The sequence below is a fragment of the Lactuca serriola genome, chromosome 4 (assembly GCF_051521515.1).
Source record: "Lactuca serriola cultivar US96UC23 chromosome 4, Lser_US96UC23_V15, whole genome shotgun sequence".
Taxonomy (NCBI): domain Eukaryota; kingdom Viridiplantae; phylum Streptophyta; class Magnoliopsida; order Asterales; family Asteraceae; genus Lactuca; species Lactuca serriola.
The window spans coordinates 33,358,463-33,376,297 of NC_136411.1; the positions used below are offsets into that span (position 1 = coordinate 33,358,463).

General features: G+C 34.5%; 1 protein-coding gene across 1 annotated transcript; it reads right to left on the reverse strand.

Annotated features, from left to right (window-relative positions):
* Positions 1 to 15,273: 15,273 nt before the first annotated feature.
* Positions 15,274 to 16,146, reverse strand: LOC145100037 (3'-5' exonuclease-like). The gene has a single exon (XM_079037466.1). The coding sequence runs from the start codon at positions 16,077 to 16,079 to the stop codon at positions 15,447 to 15,449; it is 633 nt and encodes a 210-aa protein (XP_078893592.1). The 5' UTR covers positions 16,080 to 16,146; the 3' UTR covers positions 15,274 to 15,446.
* Between the last annotated feature and the right edge of the window lie 1,689 nt (positions 16,147 to 17,835).

Genomic DNA, 17,835 nt, shown 5'->3' on the forward strand with positions numbered 1-17,835 from the left:
AATGTTATAAACCTTCTTAATACTTTTCACTCAATATCACAATCTTAACTCTAAGACTTGTTTTGGAACGAAGTATGATTGACTTCTTGATTTAACCATTTCTTCAATTCTTGATTCCTCTTCTTAGACATACAATTGTACTAAGACTCACTTAGAGGATCAATTGAGATATGGTTCTTAATCATTAAGACCTATCATAAAGCATAAAATGTACTCTCCCTTCTTCTTAGAATGGAGAAACTTTTATCTTTCTGCCTACTTGATTCTTCTTATTCGTTCTGCTATTGATTTAAACTTTTTCAATCAATTCAGAATTACACTTAACATCAATTTTTCATACCCGCCATTGCAAGGATAAATAAATAGTATAAAATCAAAATTTATTTTATTGCGGAAAAATTTGTCCTTACAATGCAATTCATTAAAAAAAACTATGCTTATACATATTTCTTAGCAATCTCATTCTAACTCTAAGTAGTAGCTCAAGAATCTAATCTTCATGTAATGCGATCGAAATCCATTCCTTCATGGTTAGATTCTGCTCACTTCTTCCCTTAAGCTTCCTCTTTTTTCTTTGATCCTACAAAACATCAATTGTAATCTTATCACATTATGTATTAAGAATCTAGAATAGAAGCTTAAAAGAGTTAGTCAATGGATTTTACCTAAAGCAGAGCCATACGTTTTGACTCTCCCATCTCTTAGATCTCTTAGGTAAATAGGGCAGATTCGTCTCCAATGCCCCTTCTCTTGGCAATAAAAGCAAGTTGACTCTTTTGGAACAGGACATGGAACTACTTCAGACATTGCCTTTCTCTTATGATCAAACTTATAGCATGTCTTTCGTTTCCATTGTCTATATCTATAGAGGCCTTGAAGGCAGATTCACCAATCAACTTTGCTTTTCTATTGCGCCAAACCATTGCTGATTCAGCAGCAATAAGCATATAAGTGAGATCTATAAGGGTCACGTTGTGGTTCATCATATAGTACTCTCTTACGAACTCACTATACGAGTTAGGAAGTGACTGAAGAACCCAATCAACAGCCATCTCCTCACAGACAACGGATCCTAACATTCTTATCCTATCAATGTGTGACTTCATCCCTAGGACATGTGCATGTTGGATTAATGTCTAAGTCCATAACTATAATTGGTAAGACTTGACCCGACCCGGCATGGTCCATTTGGGTTGCATGGCATCATGCACTTGGATAGACTATAATGAGAGAAATAAGACACTTATGGTTATTAATATATTATAAGTTCTAGTATATTAATAATAAGAATAATAAGATTATTTAATTAGTATTGATCAAGAATTAATCTAGGATTAATTAAGTGATCAAAAGAAGACTAATTAAATATATGGGTTGATTGTGTAAATCATCCATACTTGTATAGTGGGCTAATGCTCCATGGATAATCAAGTTGGGCTAAAACCCATAGTATGGTCCATGGATGCTCCATGGTGTATTTGAACCCATGGATCCAAGGAAATTGAAAGTCATGACAATTAGGGTTTACCCTAATTGTAACACTATATAAAGATCTTATTCTTGACAAAAATCGGCCACTAGAGTGTGTAAAAATAAGGGCTAGCCGATTTCATGAGTTGTAGATTTCTCTCAAGTCATTCCATGTGTATTTGGTGTTGTGTGAACCATTTGAGGTGTCACACTTGGGGCACTAGGCACTCAAGCTTCATGAAGACTTTCTACATCAAAGAGGTATGTATTCTATCTTGTTATATTCATTGTTGTGTATGCTAGATTAGGATAATACCTTGGATGTTCATATTTGCATGTATAATAGAGAAAACATAGATCCAAGGTATTTAGGGTTGCATGTACACTTAGGAGTGTTAGAATGCTCAAAACCCAACAGTGGTATCAGAGCCTAGGCTTGTTTTCTTGTTATACTTGCAAAACTTCTTAAAAAATCGAAATTGTTGCTGTCTGATCATCAGAATCGGCGAGTCCATCAGGAAACTCGGCGAGTCCATGCCTAAAAAGTGATCAAATCGATCCAACTCGCCGAGTTGGTTCATGAACTCGACGAGTTGGACCCCCAGACAGCATAAATTCAACTTTTTTGGCTGGAATTGGACTAGGAACATTACCCTAAGATGTTTTTGAACTTATAAACTTGTTTTTGATGTAGTAATGTTCATGCTAATCCAGTTTCAAAGATAATTGTCAATAGATTCATGTTTTCTATTAGTTTAAGGTTTAGATTAATTACATGAAAAAGTTTGATTTGAATTATCTTGTTCTTATGAGTTGCTTAGATTAATAGAAAAGTTGAGTGAAATAGTTGTTTTCAATCCAAATTAATCTAAGAGTTGATTCTAAAATGTGTTTTTGTAACTTGTCCTCAAGTTATATGAAAAGTCACATTTAAGTTTCATAAAACTCATAAAAGTTGGCAATGGTTACAAAAGATGAAGAGTCTTGTCCTTAAGTTATAGAGGTTCAAGAGTCACTTCATTAATAAATAAATAAATAAAGTGTAACCTTAATTAATTCCATAAGTTATAAAATAAAGAAAAGTTAATTCTTTTATTAGTTTAAAGTCTTCCATAACTTGTCCTCAAGTTATGGAACTTGAAGAGTTTTTGGATTAAAACTACTTTAAACACATAAGTTATGGAATTAATTAGTTTTGAATAGTTTCAAAACTTGCCCTCAAGTTTTCGAATTTGTAAAGTTTTCTCTTATGAATACTTTAATTCCAAGTTAGCCCTTAGAATTTTAAAAGTTAAAATTCAACCCTTATACTTTATAATATTATAAGTTAATAATATATATATATATATATATATATATATATATATATGTATAAGAGTAAAGTCAGTCTTACCGCTAGTACGCCTCATTCACGAAGCCGGTCTATAAGGTGGGTATAAGGTTGTTGCCTATAAAATGGCAACTTAATGGGTGTCCACTCTCACCCACCGCTTGCTTGACTGGTGGAGGGTCGTTAGCCGAACGGGTTTGACAGGACTATAATTCTCCCTTCATTAAAAGTATTAATGATAAATACTAAGTAACTAAACTCTTAATAATACCCAATCTTAGTTACTTAGGAAAATGTGAATAAGGTGCTAATCCATGAAATTACACTTTGCACTTTGTTTAAGTCGATTAATGGAGCGTGTGTGGTTAACCGGCAGACTAACTCGTATTTAACAAGGTAGGCAAAGGGTAACTTAATGTTTATCATAGTATCGATGGAGCGTGTGTGGTTAACCGGCACATCGATTGAGGGGTAAACACTTAAGGGTACCAAGTAATTTGCATGGTTACTTCACACCTTGTTTTGTGATCCTCGGCATCCCAGTCACAAAACCTGAAGGGCACACTCGAGATTGAAACATGCCATTGAACAGTTCAATGAATCTCAAAGATCTAGGAGTTTCAAAACCAATTAAAACCTAATAATACATTTCGTTTATCTTGGTGGAAATTGGTGAATCGTCATTCACCTACCTTCAAATATTTTATAGCTTTGATTACGGCCTACCTCTTCTTAGTTATAAAATAGTTTGTTGGGTCCTAGCCTTAATATTTCATATTGGGTGTCATATTAAGGACTTAAGATCAACTATCTTGAATATCTCCCAAAAGATGTCTGGTTTAGACATTTATGATCTTCCCAAATCACTTGAAACAAGCTTTCCTAATGAAGATGATGTCCCATGGATATCATACTTCTTCACCTCTTCAAATTATTCTCCCCAACCCACAAGTTCTTGAAAAGTTTAAGGTCACTCAGGCCCTATTGGCAAAGCAAGGTCTAGGTGTGGTCACATCTTGGAGATGTAGTCACATATTGACAAGCCGGGAGAGTTGGGTGTCAAAGTCTTGAGAAAGTTGGTGGTTCAACTACTTTCTAAGTCACATAGTGAGTTCTTTTGGAACACCTATGAAACAGACTATGACAAGACCCTTAATGATCTTATCTATGTGATAAGATCAACTTCTTAAAACTTGATGGACATTGACAATAGTGACACAGGAAGGGACATTGGTAAAGAGAAAACCTAAGTCCGTGATAGTCCCGTGTACCATTATCAAAGGGTCCATATGTTTATATTGCCAAAGAAAGGGGCATTGGTTGAGAAGCTGCCAAATTTACCTAAGGATGTTAAAGTCAATGAGTTTGACTCTACTTCAGGTAAAGTCCACTATCTAACTCTGTTAAGTTTCTATTTTGAGATTCTTATTACATGATGTGACTGGGTCACATGTTGATGTTTTAAGAATCAAAGAAAAGTGAAGAAACTTAAAGAAAGAGTATGTTGAATCTGATCGCATAGATGGATTTATATCACACAGTTTGAAGATCGGATTCTTGAGCTACTTCTTAGGAGTTATGAGATATTGCTTAGGAATAGATAACAACAAGTTTTCATATGGATTGTAAGGATAGTTTTTCCGCAAAGTTTTTAAAATAAAAGAAAAAAAATGATGATTTTATTTGTTTTAAAATATCCTTACAATGGCATTTGAGGAAAAATTGTTGCTTATATGATTCCATTAATAGCAAAAGTGGAAATATGAAATTGATTCTTTCATTTGTGTAATGTCTAAATTTACCAAATAAGGAAAGATTCTCATCACCCAGTTTCAATTGGACTGGAACTTGGAATCATGCAAGTTGTATTGCATGATGAATGAGAACTTTCAATTATTGGAAAAATTAAGACTAATTACTTGTTCACATGGATGTGTGAGTCAAGTGAAGGACTAAGGGATCGAGTACACATTCTTGTGCACTGATTAAGTCCACCACAAAATTCGTCATAGTTTACTAAAGCTCAGTAAACATGATTATACTTACAAGCTTAAGTGTAACTCTGAGACATTAGAAAAGGTTCCAATGTATGGCAGAGCGAATAAGAAGAATCAAATTAGGCAGAAGGATAAAAGTTTCTCAAATCTGAAAAGATGGGAGAGTACTTTAGTATCAGTTTTGTGATCATCTTAATAATTAAGAAACCATAGCACAATTAGTTCTCTAAGGAAATCTTAGTGCATTCTTATGACTAAGAAGAGGGATCTTGAATTGTTGAAATGGTTAAATCAAGAAGATGAGTCATACTTCGTTCCAATACAAGTCTTAGAGTCATACTCCAAGATTGTAACTTGAGTGACATATCTTAAAGAAGGTTTAAAACACTTGTCAAATGTAAGAGTAAAAGTTTTCTACTCTTGTACATTTGAAATTGGTAAGTTGTGATGTTTTGGATAAAACAAAGACCAACTTAGGCAAATTTTGTGAAGTGTTTGTCTTGATTAGAATCCACACTATCTCTTGAATAACTGACAAGAAAGTCTTATGTGTCAAGAGGACAGTGGGAGTCTTAAAGGTCTTGAAGGTCTCAAGAACTAACCAAGAATAAAACCTGAAGTTCTTCACTAGCACACGACTTGAGGTTTATAACCTATTGTGTTGACATATCCTGTGCCCATTCCAGTTAAAGTTGGCTTTGCATATGAGTTCTTAGAGTTCTCAATTAGTTGCACAACAACTTGGAAGCAATGGCAGGCCCTTGAGCTGCCAGGTGGCAAGAAATTAAGATTGAGTTCAATCCATATGAGTGTGGATTTGTCATTATCCTTGTCTTGTTTCTATGGTTTTGACAATTCACATGGATAAGAACACATACACCATAAAAATCTAAGTGTCATAAGGTTTTTCTCCGATTCATGAAAATGGTGGTGAGGAAACACTTTCACTAAGTAGATTTTAGCTAGATAGCAATTGTGATATTTGCATTCTCAAAGTCGTTAGTGGAGCGTGTGTGGTTTACCGGCACACTAACCTGGACTTGTGAGAAGTGGCAAAAAGGTCTAACCATTATGATTACGGCATCCCTCTTCATAATTGTTTAGACACACAAGTGTGCTATCTAAGGGAAGGTGTATGATTTTGATAAAGTTTTATCAAAACAATCTAGTATCAAAAATCTGAACTTTGGTAAGAAAGTCAGCTGATTTCTGAGTACATGTCAAAGCTAGTGGGAGCATAAGTGTTATGCTAATAATCATCATGTTAGTGGGAGCATGATAATTATGATAAAGGTTGCAAGTTAGCAATGTTAATTATAGAAAACAAAAGGTTTCAATTGGGAAAAGTTGTTTTGCTATAATTAAGGGAGAGGAAATTATACTTCATCTCAAATCTAAAAGCTTAGATTGAGGTTTTAATCGTATTTAGTCAAGGGTATATATATGAATTTCATGTTGGAATGGCTCAACATAAGGAAATTCTATATATGGGTCCATTATTTGCGTTCTAAAATTTGATTATGATTACGGCATCCCTTTTCATAATCTGAATTATGAGAACTTGGCAAATTGAAATGGTAATAGTATAGCAAAAGACTGGTTTAGTCTTTATGTGAGACATAATGAATCGTGTCCCATATGCTTCAGATATAGGATCGATTACATGTGCTATCTTCATCCTTTCTAAAATTTTCCAAATGCCTGGGGCATTAAGAAGGGAAAAGGTTTAGAACTGGATATGACTAAAAGGATTAAACAATTGTCAAGGACAATATAAGGTTTACCAAAGATTGGTTGCTCAAGGACAGTTGGAAGTATAGTGATAATTCTGGAAGGACCATATTGACATAATCTGTAAGGAGGCAACTCTTGTTCAGAAGTGATAGTCAAAAATGGAATCTGGAAATGTTTCAAAGTTAGAATTTTTAATCTTTTTAAGATTAGGAAACTTAATGCAAGAAGGATGTTTCCAAGGAGCTGATCTCCTTTGGAATACTTTGTAATGATTGTTGTCAAGTCTTTCTGACTTTGTGCATAATCATTACAAGAGGATCTATGCATATAAGTTTAGAATCTAACAGATTTCAATAAATGGCATGAATTTGGAATTCTTGCATTTGCAGTAAGGATTTGGGAGTGTGAAAAGAGAATCATTGGAGTTATGTTCAATTGATTTATTTCACAAAGTAAAGATCATAGACAAACATAGTATGCATACTTGGTGTGTGGCATGACTAGTGTTTAGAAAACATAGTGTACATGCTTGGAGCATGGGACTACTATTGTTTTAAATTCAAGAATAAAGTTGATAGCTGAAACAGTATACAATGAATAATGTGCAATCATATGATGATAAATAAAAGGTGTTTTATTTATGTTCATAGGTTTTGATACCATATTGGATTCAATTATTATTGTGTTTCATTTTGCATGTTTTGACTTCCCGAATAAACTAGGTTATTCTTCCGGAATGACTAAGTTATTCAAACCATCCACAGTCGATCATATGTTGGAAGTAGATATGAATTAAGACTGTCATGGGTTGGCTTGTAGAGGTCTAAGGTGTTGGACAAAGGGCTACAACACTCATGAGTGCTCATAAGTTCTGAGTATTGGATTCAACCCGCGCTCATTGGAATCACTTCATGGATTTTATCACGAGTGATCATGAGACGATAATATCTTATATTCTTCAAACCTAGAGATATGAGTTGTTACTATGAGTTGGTTGTACATTGATCGCACGAAAACGCATTTGGTAACTCGGTGCTATAAAACGTGCCTTTGTGTATGATTCAATAAGTAGTAGAACAAGCCATATGAGTCGAAGTTTATCCATTCCTTTTACCTTCGGGATAAAAGCGATATCTGTGGTCCCCTCGATGATTTGATGATGACAAATGGAAGTGCTCGGCCAGGCCAGGACTGATTTGATTTGTTCAATTAGTCAATCGTCATAAATCGGAAATCGGGAAACAACAAATGGACAGAGAGAATGATTATAATCCATGTCTCAGTCCCTATGATATCTAGAATGGAGGAATATATGATCCCTTATCTAATGGACAAGTCATTGACAAAGGTCTGAGTTCATCGACAAGGTCAGAGTTCGACAGAAGCTTTTGAGAGCTACGATTGCCAGTTGGTTCCTGAAGTCATACGCAATAATAGTTTTAGACTTATCCAAGTGGGAGACTATTGGATTAATGTCTAAGTCCATAACTATAATTGGTAAGACTTGACCCGACCCGGCATGGTCCATTTGGGTTGCATGGCATCATGCACTTGGATAGACTATAATGAGAGAAATAAGACACTTATGGTTATTAATATATTATAAGTTCTAGTATATTAATAATAAGAATAATAAGATTATTTAATTAGTATTGATCAAGAATTAATCTAGGATTAATTAAGTGATCAAAAGAAGACTAATTAAATATATGGGTTGATTGTGTAAATTATCCATACTTGTATAGTGGGCTAATGCTCCATGGATAATCAAGTTGGGCTAAAACCCATAGGATGGTCCATGGATTCTCCATGGTGTATTTGAATCCATGGATCCAAGGAAATGGAAAGTCATGACAATTAGGGTTTACCCTAGTTGTAACACTATATAAAGATCTTATTCTTGACAAAAATCGGCCACTAGAGTGTGTAAAATAAGGGCTAGCCGATTTCATGAGTTGTAGATTTCTCTCAAGTCATTCCATGTGTATTTGGTGTTGTGTGAACCATTTGAGGTGTCACACTTGGGGCACTAGGCACTCAAGCTTCATGAAGACTTTCTACATCAAAGAGGTATGTATTCTATCTTGTTATATTCATTGTTGTGTATGCTAGATTAGGATAATACCTTGGATGTTCATATTTGCATGTATAATAGAGAAAACATAGATCCAAGGTATTTAGGGTTTCATGTACACTTAGGAGTGTTAGAATGCTCAAAACCCAACAGTGCACACACCGACTTTCCTTCTCTATGTTTCCTTGCCAAAAGGGCTTAAGTGAGCTTGAACTTTTCAAGCCTTCGAACTCGTGGGTTAGGGAGAATAATTGGAGGAGGTGGAGGAAGAGAAGCGTGATCTCTTGTTCCTCGATCAAATCGTGGAATATCATCTTCATGTGGAATGCTTGTTCCACGGGATTTGGGAAGACCATAGTTGTCGAACTTTGACATCTACAAAACGGGAGAAAACAAATTCAAGTCAGTTGATTGATTGAGTCCTTAGTAAATCACCCAAATGAGATACTAAGGCTAGGACCCAACACAATACGCTACAACCTAGAAAAGAGATGTCGTAATCTAGTTGCAGAATATTTGAAGGTAAGTGAATGACGATTCACTAATTTCCACCATGAAAAACGAAAAAGAATTTTAAGTTTTAAATCTATGAAAACTCCTAGATCCTTTGAGATTCATTGAACATTTCAATGGCATGTTTAAATCTCGATATGCCCCTCTAGTTTGTGACTGGGATGCCGAGGATCACAAAGCGGGTGTGAATAACCATGCAAATTTACATGGTGCCCTCACATGTTACAGTCACCTATTCGATGTGCCGGTAAACCACACACGCTCCACCGAACTATGACAAACATTGAGTCGCCTTTTGCTACCTTTGCTTAGAACCATTTAGTGTGCCGGTAAACCACACACGCTCCACTAACGTCTTCGCAAGGGCACAAAGTGTAATTTCATGGAATTGCATCAATTCACTTTGCCTAAGTAACTAAGATTGGGAATTTGTAAAACATTTAGTTACTTTTGTACTTCATTATACTTATAATGGAAGGTTTCGTCCTAACCTACCCGTTCGGATAACGACCCTCCACTAGTCAAGTGTGCGGTGGGTAAGAGTGGATACCCATTCAATCACCATTTTATAGGCAATTTCCTTAAACACCCCTTATAGACCAGCTTCATAAATGAGGCCTACTAACGGTAAGACTGACTTTTACTCATACATATATATAATGTTAGACTTTTAATGTTATATATAGTATAGGGTGTATAGGAGGTCAAATTTAACAATTATACTTTTAATTCAATTAAATTGTAAACCTAAACTTTTATGGATTTATTAAACCTCTTTTAATTACACACCTTAATTAATTAATAAAACCATAAGGGTGTGATTTGAACTTTTCAAAACAATACTAGGGTTTTAGAATTTAACATTCCTAAATTAAACTTTTAAGCAACTTTTAAATTCCAAAACTTGAGGGCAAGTTTTGAAACATTTCAAAACATTAGGTTTAGAATTTAAATATATATCAAAATTAAACTTTTAATCACAATTTAAATTCCAAAACTTGAGGGCAAGTTTTGAAACCTTTTCAAAACATTAGGGTTTCAACTATTTAAATTTCAAAACTAAACTTTTGAGTTTAAATTTAAACTATAAAATGGAAAAATTGAAACTTTTCATAACACAAGGATCAAATAACAAATAATATAAGTTAAACAATTAATTTCATCATTATCTATATTTGACCTAATTTTCAATTTCTTGCAAAATAAGTTACCCAATTAATACAAATAATCAACTTTAATCATATAAGGAAGTTATAATCTAATCAATTGGTAATTATCTTTTGTTTAATCAAGGATATACTCAAAAATATGAATAAAATCGGATTTTAATGATCTAAAACAGATAAGGCAAGTATCCATGAGAAAAACAGCAAGAAATCCCGAAATCCCCTCTTTCTGACGCTCGAACTCGCCGAGTACCCATATGGACTCGCCGAGTAGGGGCCTACTCGCCGAGTCCACAATGGGACTCGCCGAGTTCATCAGGCAGTTTCACAAAAATCGAATTTTTCAACTTGAACAAACAAACAAGGTATCAATACAATAGAAACCAATCAAGGCTCTGATACCACTGATGGGTTTTAGCTATAAGAACATCCTATGTGCTCATACAAACCCTAATGCTTGGATCTAGGTTTCTCTATTGTACATGCAAGTTATCCAAGACTATAAACCCTAGATCTAACATATGATAATCAATATAACATATAAATTAGGGTTTAGATCATACCTTGATTGTTATGTAGTAATAACAATCCTAAATCCTCCTTGTATTGACTTTAGAAAGCTTAGAGTCACAAATGTCACTCCTCTAATGGTTCACAAACACCAAGAGCAAGAGGATGAAGAGGAGAAGAGAAGGAGGCTGCCCAAAACATGTGGATAACCTAGAAGAAAGCTTGTCCACGTTTTTGGGGCATAAGGGCTCTTTAAATAGTGAGGCTATTAACAAGGAAACCCTAATTTGGATGCTTAAGCCCTAAGCAACCCATGGACTCCTTTCCTTAAAGGCCTTGGACGATATCCAATGGGTTTCCCCATAGAATTCGTCCAACCTTATAATATAAGGCAATCCATGGCCCAATTGAAATTATCTTATAATTATAGTTTTAGTCCCTTAAGTTTAATTAATCTCTTTTAGACACAAACTTAATTCTTATTAATTCTTGACTAATATTAATTAAACAATATGATTTCTCCTTTAATATATTATTCTCATAATATATTAATAAATCATATTTAATCCTTTCTCTCCATAATTCATCCTATCAAGTTGCTTTGGTGAAGGCAACCTAAAAGGACCATGCATCATTGGGTCAAGTACATACCAAAATAGTTATGGACTTAGACACTAATCCAACATATATATATATATATATATATATATATATATATATATATATATAAAAGGATATTTATACTTGTGATCAATACCTTGTCAAATGCATTCCCTTTTTTTGCTTCTTTCTTCTCCATTCTTCCCTCTGCATTTAGTTTTTGAATAACCAAATGGTCAAGTACCTGAAAAGAACAAATCCAAACATAAGAAAAAGAAGCATATTTGTAGAGCACACATAGAGCTACAAAGCAAAAGTGCATATTCATACTTGCATTAAACCCTTCAAACGAAATATAAATAAAACAACATATATTTAAAGTACTTCACATTATCAATACGAGTGAAAAATAACGTATCAATAACATATTATGCAAATTGCTACTTACCATCTTCTTTTTTGCACGTTCCAAGATGTCTTCCTCAACACTCTTGCTTGTCACAAACCTATACATATTAACAACCTCCTGTTCTCCGATTCTATGAGCTCCTTGTCGCAAACATAATGGTCGTGTATTACCTGCATCAAATTGAAATTGGGGGAATGTTGATTTCATAAGATAACTTTGAATTCACAATATGTATATGGATGTCCATAAATTTGATGCTAAAACCTAGCACAACTGTTTCAGCAAACTTCGACTTCCTCGCAGTCGTCGCCTCAGCGTTGTCGGCACTTTTAGGAACCGACTCATCTTTAACCTCGAAACCATCATATTCACGCTTCCTAGGTTAAGAGAAACATCGAATTGAAGGCAATCTACGAGTAAGTCGACGACTATTGTTGAGAAGTGTTGAGATAAAGATAAAGTAGGGCTTGTAAACCAAACCATACCTTAATCGTAGTTAGGGCTTATAACGTTGAGCAGTCGTTGCAGTCTTCGGTGAGGTGAGGTGAGCCCAGGTTGCCGGTAAAAAGAGATTAGACGAGGTCGCTGGTGGTTAATCACATAAAGTTTCCAAGTTTATGTGCATGCATGGCTAAATGGGACTCTAGAGCTCAAAAGAGCTTAATACTTGACTTAATACATGCATGGAACCAAAACACCATAAATTTTGCACCTTTATGCCCAAGGAACTCTTGATATATCTAGATCTACAATTTTAAGCTTCAAAAACGACTTTAACTCCCACTCATCAACCAAAAGGGGTCAAAATGACCAAAAATGCACCAAGAAGAAGATCCATGAAATGAAAAGGCAAGGTTTGAACTTTTTACCTCCCAAGCTACCAAAAAGAGATGCAAGTGTCGGATCTCAAAGCTTTCCTTCAAAGAACAAGTCTTCAAGTTTTTCATTCTTCTTCTAGATCCACAAAACCCTCCACAAATCTCACAAGAGCTTCAAGATCACCAAACATGGGCTAGGGGGTCAAATTAGGGTTTTTAGAGCATGGAGATTGTCTTAAAAATGATCAAAAGGGGATATCATAAAGCTTATATAGGGAATAACACAAAAATTAGGGTTTTCTAACTGACCCTCGTACGCCCAGTGTACGAGGCCTCGCACCCCTGCACTACCCTTCACAGTACGTCATGCGTACACTAGTTTACACCAAGCTTAATGACCTCTGTAGCAGTACACCCCGCGTACTCCCTTCGTACGCCCCGCGTACCAGGGTTCCCTATAAAACCCTAAATACTCCGAAGGCCATAACTTCCTCGAACTAAGTCCGATTCCGACGAACTTTATATACACGAAAAGGTGACAAGAAAACCTACACTTGAGCAACTCATTATAGCCTTGAAGTTCCCCGAACCAATACCCAAAATTCATGAAGGACCGAGTTAACAAATTACGATTATTCCCTTGGGCTCCGAAACACCATCGAACACTCGAGTCACTTAAACTTTAACATCCTCATCCAAAAAGGGCCAAATCTTTTCTTCCCCAAGCTCCCAAGCCTTATGATAATTGATGATCGGGCTGCAGCCCCGAATAATGAAGCAATTAGAACCTCGGTGTTATAGAATTATATATATTAAACTATGAATTGACTATATTAAGGTGGTATTTTTTATGTATTAAATTATGAATTGATTGTATTAAGTTGTAAATTAGTTGTATTAAGCGGGGATTTTTTTTTTTATGAATTTTGTGTTGCTTTTGAAACATGAAATGAAAGAAGCATTATATACAAATATGATTTTCTCTAATTTTGAAAAAAAATATATATGTGAAATTTAAACTGTGAATATAGTGTAAATAAACTTTAAAATAAGCACTTTGCTATAGATCTGAAGGTATCCATGTAAGTTATAAGTTGAAAATATGGTTATGAATGTATAAATTTTGTTTATTAAGTTGTTAAACTTTATATTAAGATGTGAATTTTGTGTGTACTAAACCGTGAATTAATTGTATAAGCTGTGAATTGACTATATTTAATTATGAATCTTTTTTATGAATGTTGTGTTAAAATATGAGTTATTTATATATGAATGTTTGTATTAATTTCTTGTGAATATATTCATTTTTTTGTGTTGTATAAATACATAAGAATGTATTGGTCTTATGATTATTTTGCATTAAACTTTGAATTAGTGAACTAGTTTGTTTATTAAACTATGAACATGGTATTTAAGTTGTGAATCCATGATTTTATATATAAAGATTTGTTTTGGTAGAAATTATTATTGTACCGGTAACACATGTGGTAGGTGTCTGCATGTGGTATAGCAGTGGTAGAGTTTGAGTTTGACTTCTTTGAATATGTGAATTAGTGTATAATTGATTATATTATGTTAGTTTTATGTATTAAACTAAGAATTGAATGTATTAAATTTAATATTTTATATAAATTTTGTGTGAAAATATGAATGATTGTATGCATGAAAATATTAAAATATGTATTATTGAATTAATGTATTTATTAAACTATGAATATTGTATTTTAAACTGTGAATATGTCTTATAAATGATATATATTTTTTAATAAAAATCTACAATTTTGAAGAGAGAAAAATAAATGTCATGGTCTATCTATTTTTCTATTAAATATTGTATATTTGATTACAAAAATGAAATGATATGCGTCAAAAAGTATTACCAAAGAAAATTGAAACTACAATATTTGTTCTATTAAACTGTGAATACCACCAAAAATATGCTACTAAATTTTGTATTAGTCCAACGGTTGGTCTGGCGGTGGTTCGATAGCGATTTGAATACAAATAGCAACAAGTTGTAAAGTAAGGAATAAAAAAAGTTTATTTAATATGATATTAATGTTTAATTTGTCCAAAACGTCCTTAATGAAAGCATTTAAAAAATGGTTGTTAGGTTCTTGTTTGAACCACTCCATATATATATATATATATATATATATATATATATATATATATATATATATATATATATATATATATATATATATATATATATATATATATATATATGACTGTTTGGTATATTATTTGATTATATTAACTAATAAAAGAATAGTAAAAAATCAACATCTAAATACTAACACTCTGCTCTTGAGTTGAAGGAAAAAAAAATTAAAAAAAAATAAAAAAAATAAATAAAATAAAATAAAATAAGGAGAGAATAGAAGGGAAAACAAATTTGTCATTGCTCCGAGTTGGAGAGAAATGGAATGAAAGTTAAACATTTTATTCTTTCTTTTCAAATACTTCCAAATCGGAAGAAAAATTAGGAAAGAAAGTGATTTTTCTATTTCCTTCCACTTTCTTCCATTAATAAGACTCGGGAACATCAATCTCTCTTACTTTCCTCTCATTTCCACCTATTTTATTTCTTTTCTTTCCTTAAGGTGAACTCGGGAGCGGAGTGTAAAAAAAATTACAAAAACGTATTCAGATAGTAAACATTTTATCATAGTTTGCTTGAATTTTCACCAACTCCAAAAAGTTAATTGGTGCAACGCAATTCTTGATTAAAACAAACCATAGACCAACTTACCAAAACCTTGTAACTCGACACATAAGGCATAACCACATGACTAACATATGTTGCAAACAAAAACCTGAATCTAATCTGAAAAGAAAAGCTTGTAAGCAATCTTGTATGAAGCATAGGCATCGATACATCCATATTCAACTTGATTTTCATTTAAAACTCTTGCCTCCCAGTTACTCATACACACATGCTTTGGCTTCTTCATGTGAATCCCTGCAACTTCCATAGCCATATCCTTCAAACCTGGTCGTCGAAACCTTCCAGGAAATTTCTTTTTCGCCTCTTCACGAATATCAGCACTTTTAGCACAATCCAACCCATACTCATTCTTCAGCTTTGATATATCACCCTCAACCTCAATGCCCACAAAAGTGAACTTAGGGTTGAGAAGAAAACTCTTTAGGGACAGTGGGATTTCATCCATGTAAAACAGTTGAAGGATTAAACACTTGGTGTCGATGCAGAGTTGGAGGGTGGCAGATTTGTTGCTCATGTAGCTGATATGGTGAGGACGCCATTCAACATCCAGACCTACCACCATGCTTGGGTGGTTCGCATAGAGCATGACGATTTCGCCCACCCATTCCTCAGCGACGGCAGCTTTATCAGTGACAGTTGTTACAATGGTTTTGCGGTCGTAGTTGACGTGATACTTGGAGGATGTAGAGTCGTATGTTATAGTCGGATTGGTGCTTTGAAAAGCCATGGCTGCTGATCGTTGTGGTAAGAAGAAAGGGCAAAGCACTAGAATAGATTTAATTGATCGGTGAAGCAATGTCAATTTATATGGGGTAAATATGATCCACATTTAAAACAGAATATAATTTAGCATGATACACATGCATTTAAATTTTAAAATCCAATAATCTAAAATTATATTGTATATATAACATTATTTGATGGTATCCTACATGCTATAGTTGATTTTTCAGTCCTATTTTCAATTTTTATAATGCGAATTTCATTTTTGTTATTGGCGGTTTAAATTTTTTATTAACTAAAAGAACTTAGATTAAGAACCTAGTTTAATTGAATAAATCAAACATCTTATATAATTAAATAATATATGGGGATACCAATAGAATCACGATTTTTTTTTTTTGAACGGCATGCATAAATTAAAAGAAAACTAGCCAGGGGCTAGGAGGTACAAAGTGTTCCAAAAACAACAAACAACATAAGACAGCAAAGGAAAGAAAAGAAGAGAAAAAGAGAAAAAGCTACATTCTACAATAGCACTCCAAGATTGGGTCACAACACCACTCGATCCATCGAAGATTTTGTCCTTTCCGACTCCGCGTATTGATCCAAAGGTGCGAATGAGCTTGTACTTCATATGCCAGTGCCGATTTTGATAAGGAGTTTGTGTTCAAATGAGTCTTGTTATTTCTGAATCTCCAGATTACCCATAAGAAGACCAATATTATAGCCTCTTGAACCACCTTCAGCCTTTGATGTCCACCTAGCAAATTCTTACAATCTAACAACTCTCGACAAGAGTTAGGAGATAGATCCAGTAACCTCCACCAGCTACAGACCTGCAACCAAACTTCCTTTGAGATCTGGCAACCCACAAAGATGTGATCTACCATTTCTGGGGCTTCATGGCACATCGGACACAGGTCTGAAGAGCTAATGCCGAACTTAAATAGGTGCCCCATGCATGGAAGTCTACCATGGCAGACTCGCCAAGCAAGAATGTTTAATTTGCCCAGCACCAGTGGGTTCCATATCCATCTGTCGTTACTATGAGGCAGGGCCAGATTATCGATATGAATCCATAATGAAGAAACATAATATTCCCCCGAGGGATCAAGCGACCATGACCATTTATATGTACCATCTACATTTAAAGTGTTCTGGAAGTAGTTTAAAAAAGGCACCTGATCCTTTTCTAACATTTTTGGCAGGCCTGCAATTGTACCCCAACAACTGCTTCTTCTTTTTGCTGTCATTGGGCGTGACACTCCTCCATCGGGGCCATGAATGGCTTTAATCACCAAAGCCCATATGCTTTCATGCTGATTTCTGAAACGCCACTACCATTTTCCCAAAAGAGCAAGATTTTGTGCCTTTAGGCTGCTAACACCGAGCCCACCTCTTTCTTTAGCTGTGAGGATCATGTCCCATGCGACCCATGCCATTTTCTTTGATTCCATGCAACCTCCCCAAAAAAACCTCATCCGAATTCTTTCAAGAATTTTAATCACCTTTGCAGGGGCCTTGTATATAGAGAAGTAGAATGAGCCAAGGCTACTTAGAACAGCTTTGCATAGGGTCAATCTACCCCCGAACGACAAGGTGGAAGCTTTCCATCGAGATAATTTCGCCTGAAATTTTTCAATGATCGGTTTCCAATTTGATTCTCGAGCCATAGAAGCACCTACTGGAAGACCAAGGTAGGAAAATGGGAGAGAGCCAATCGAACAATTGAAGCTACGGGCCACTAATTCCAGCTCACA

Coding starts and splice junctions, on each gene's coding strand:
- LOC145100037 (XM_079037466.1), bottom strand. CDS start 16,079: ATGGCTTTTCAAAGCACCAATCCGACTATAACATACGACTCTACATCC.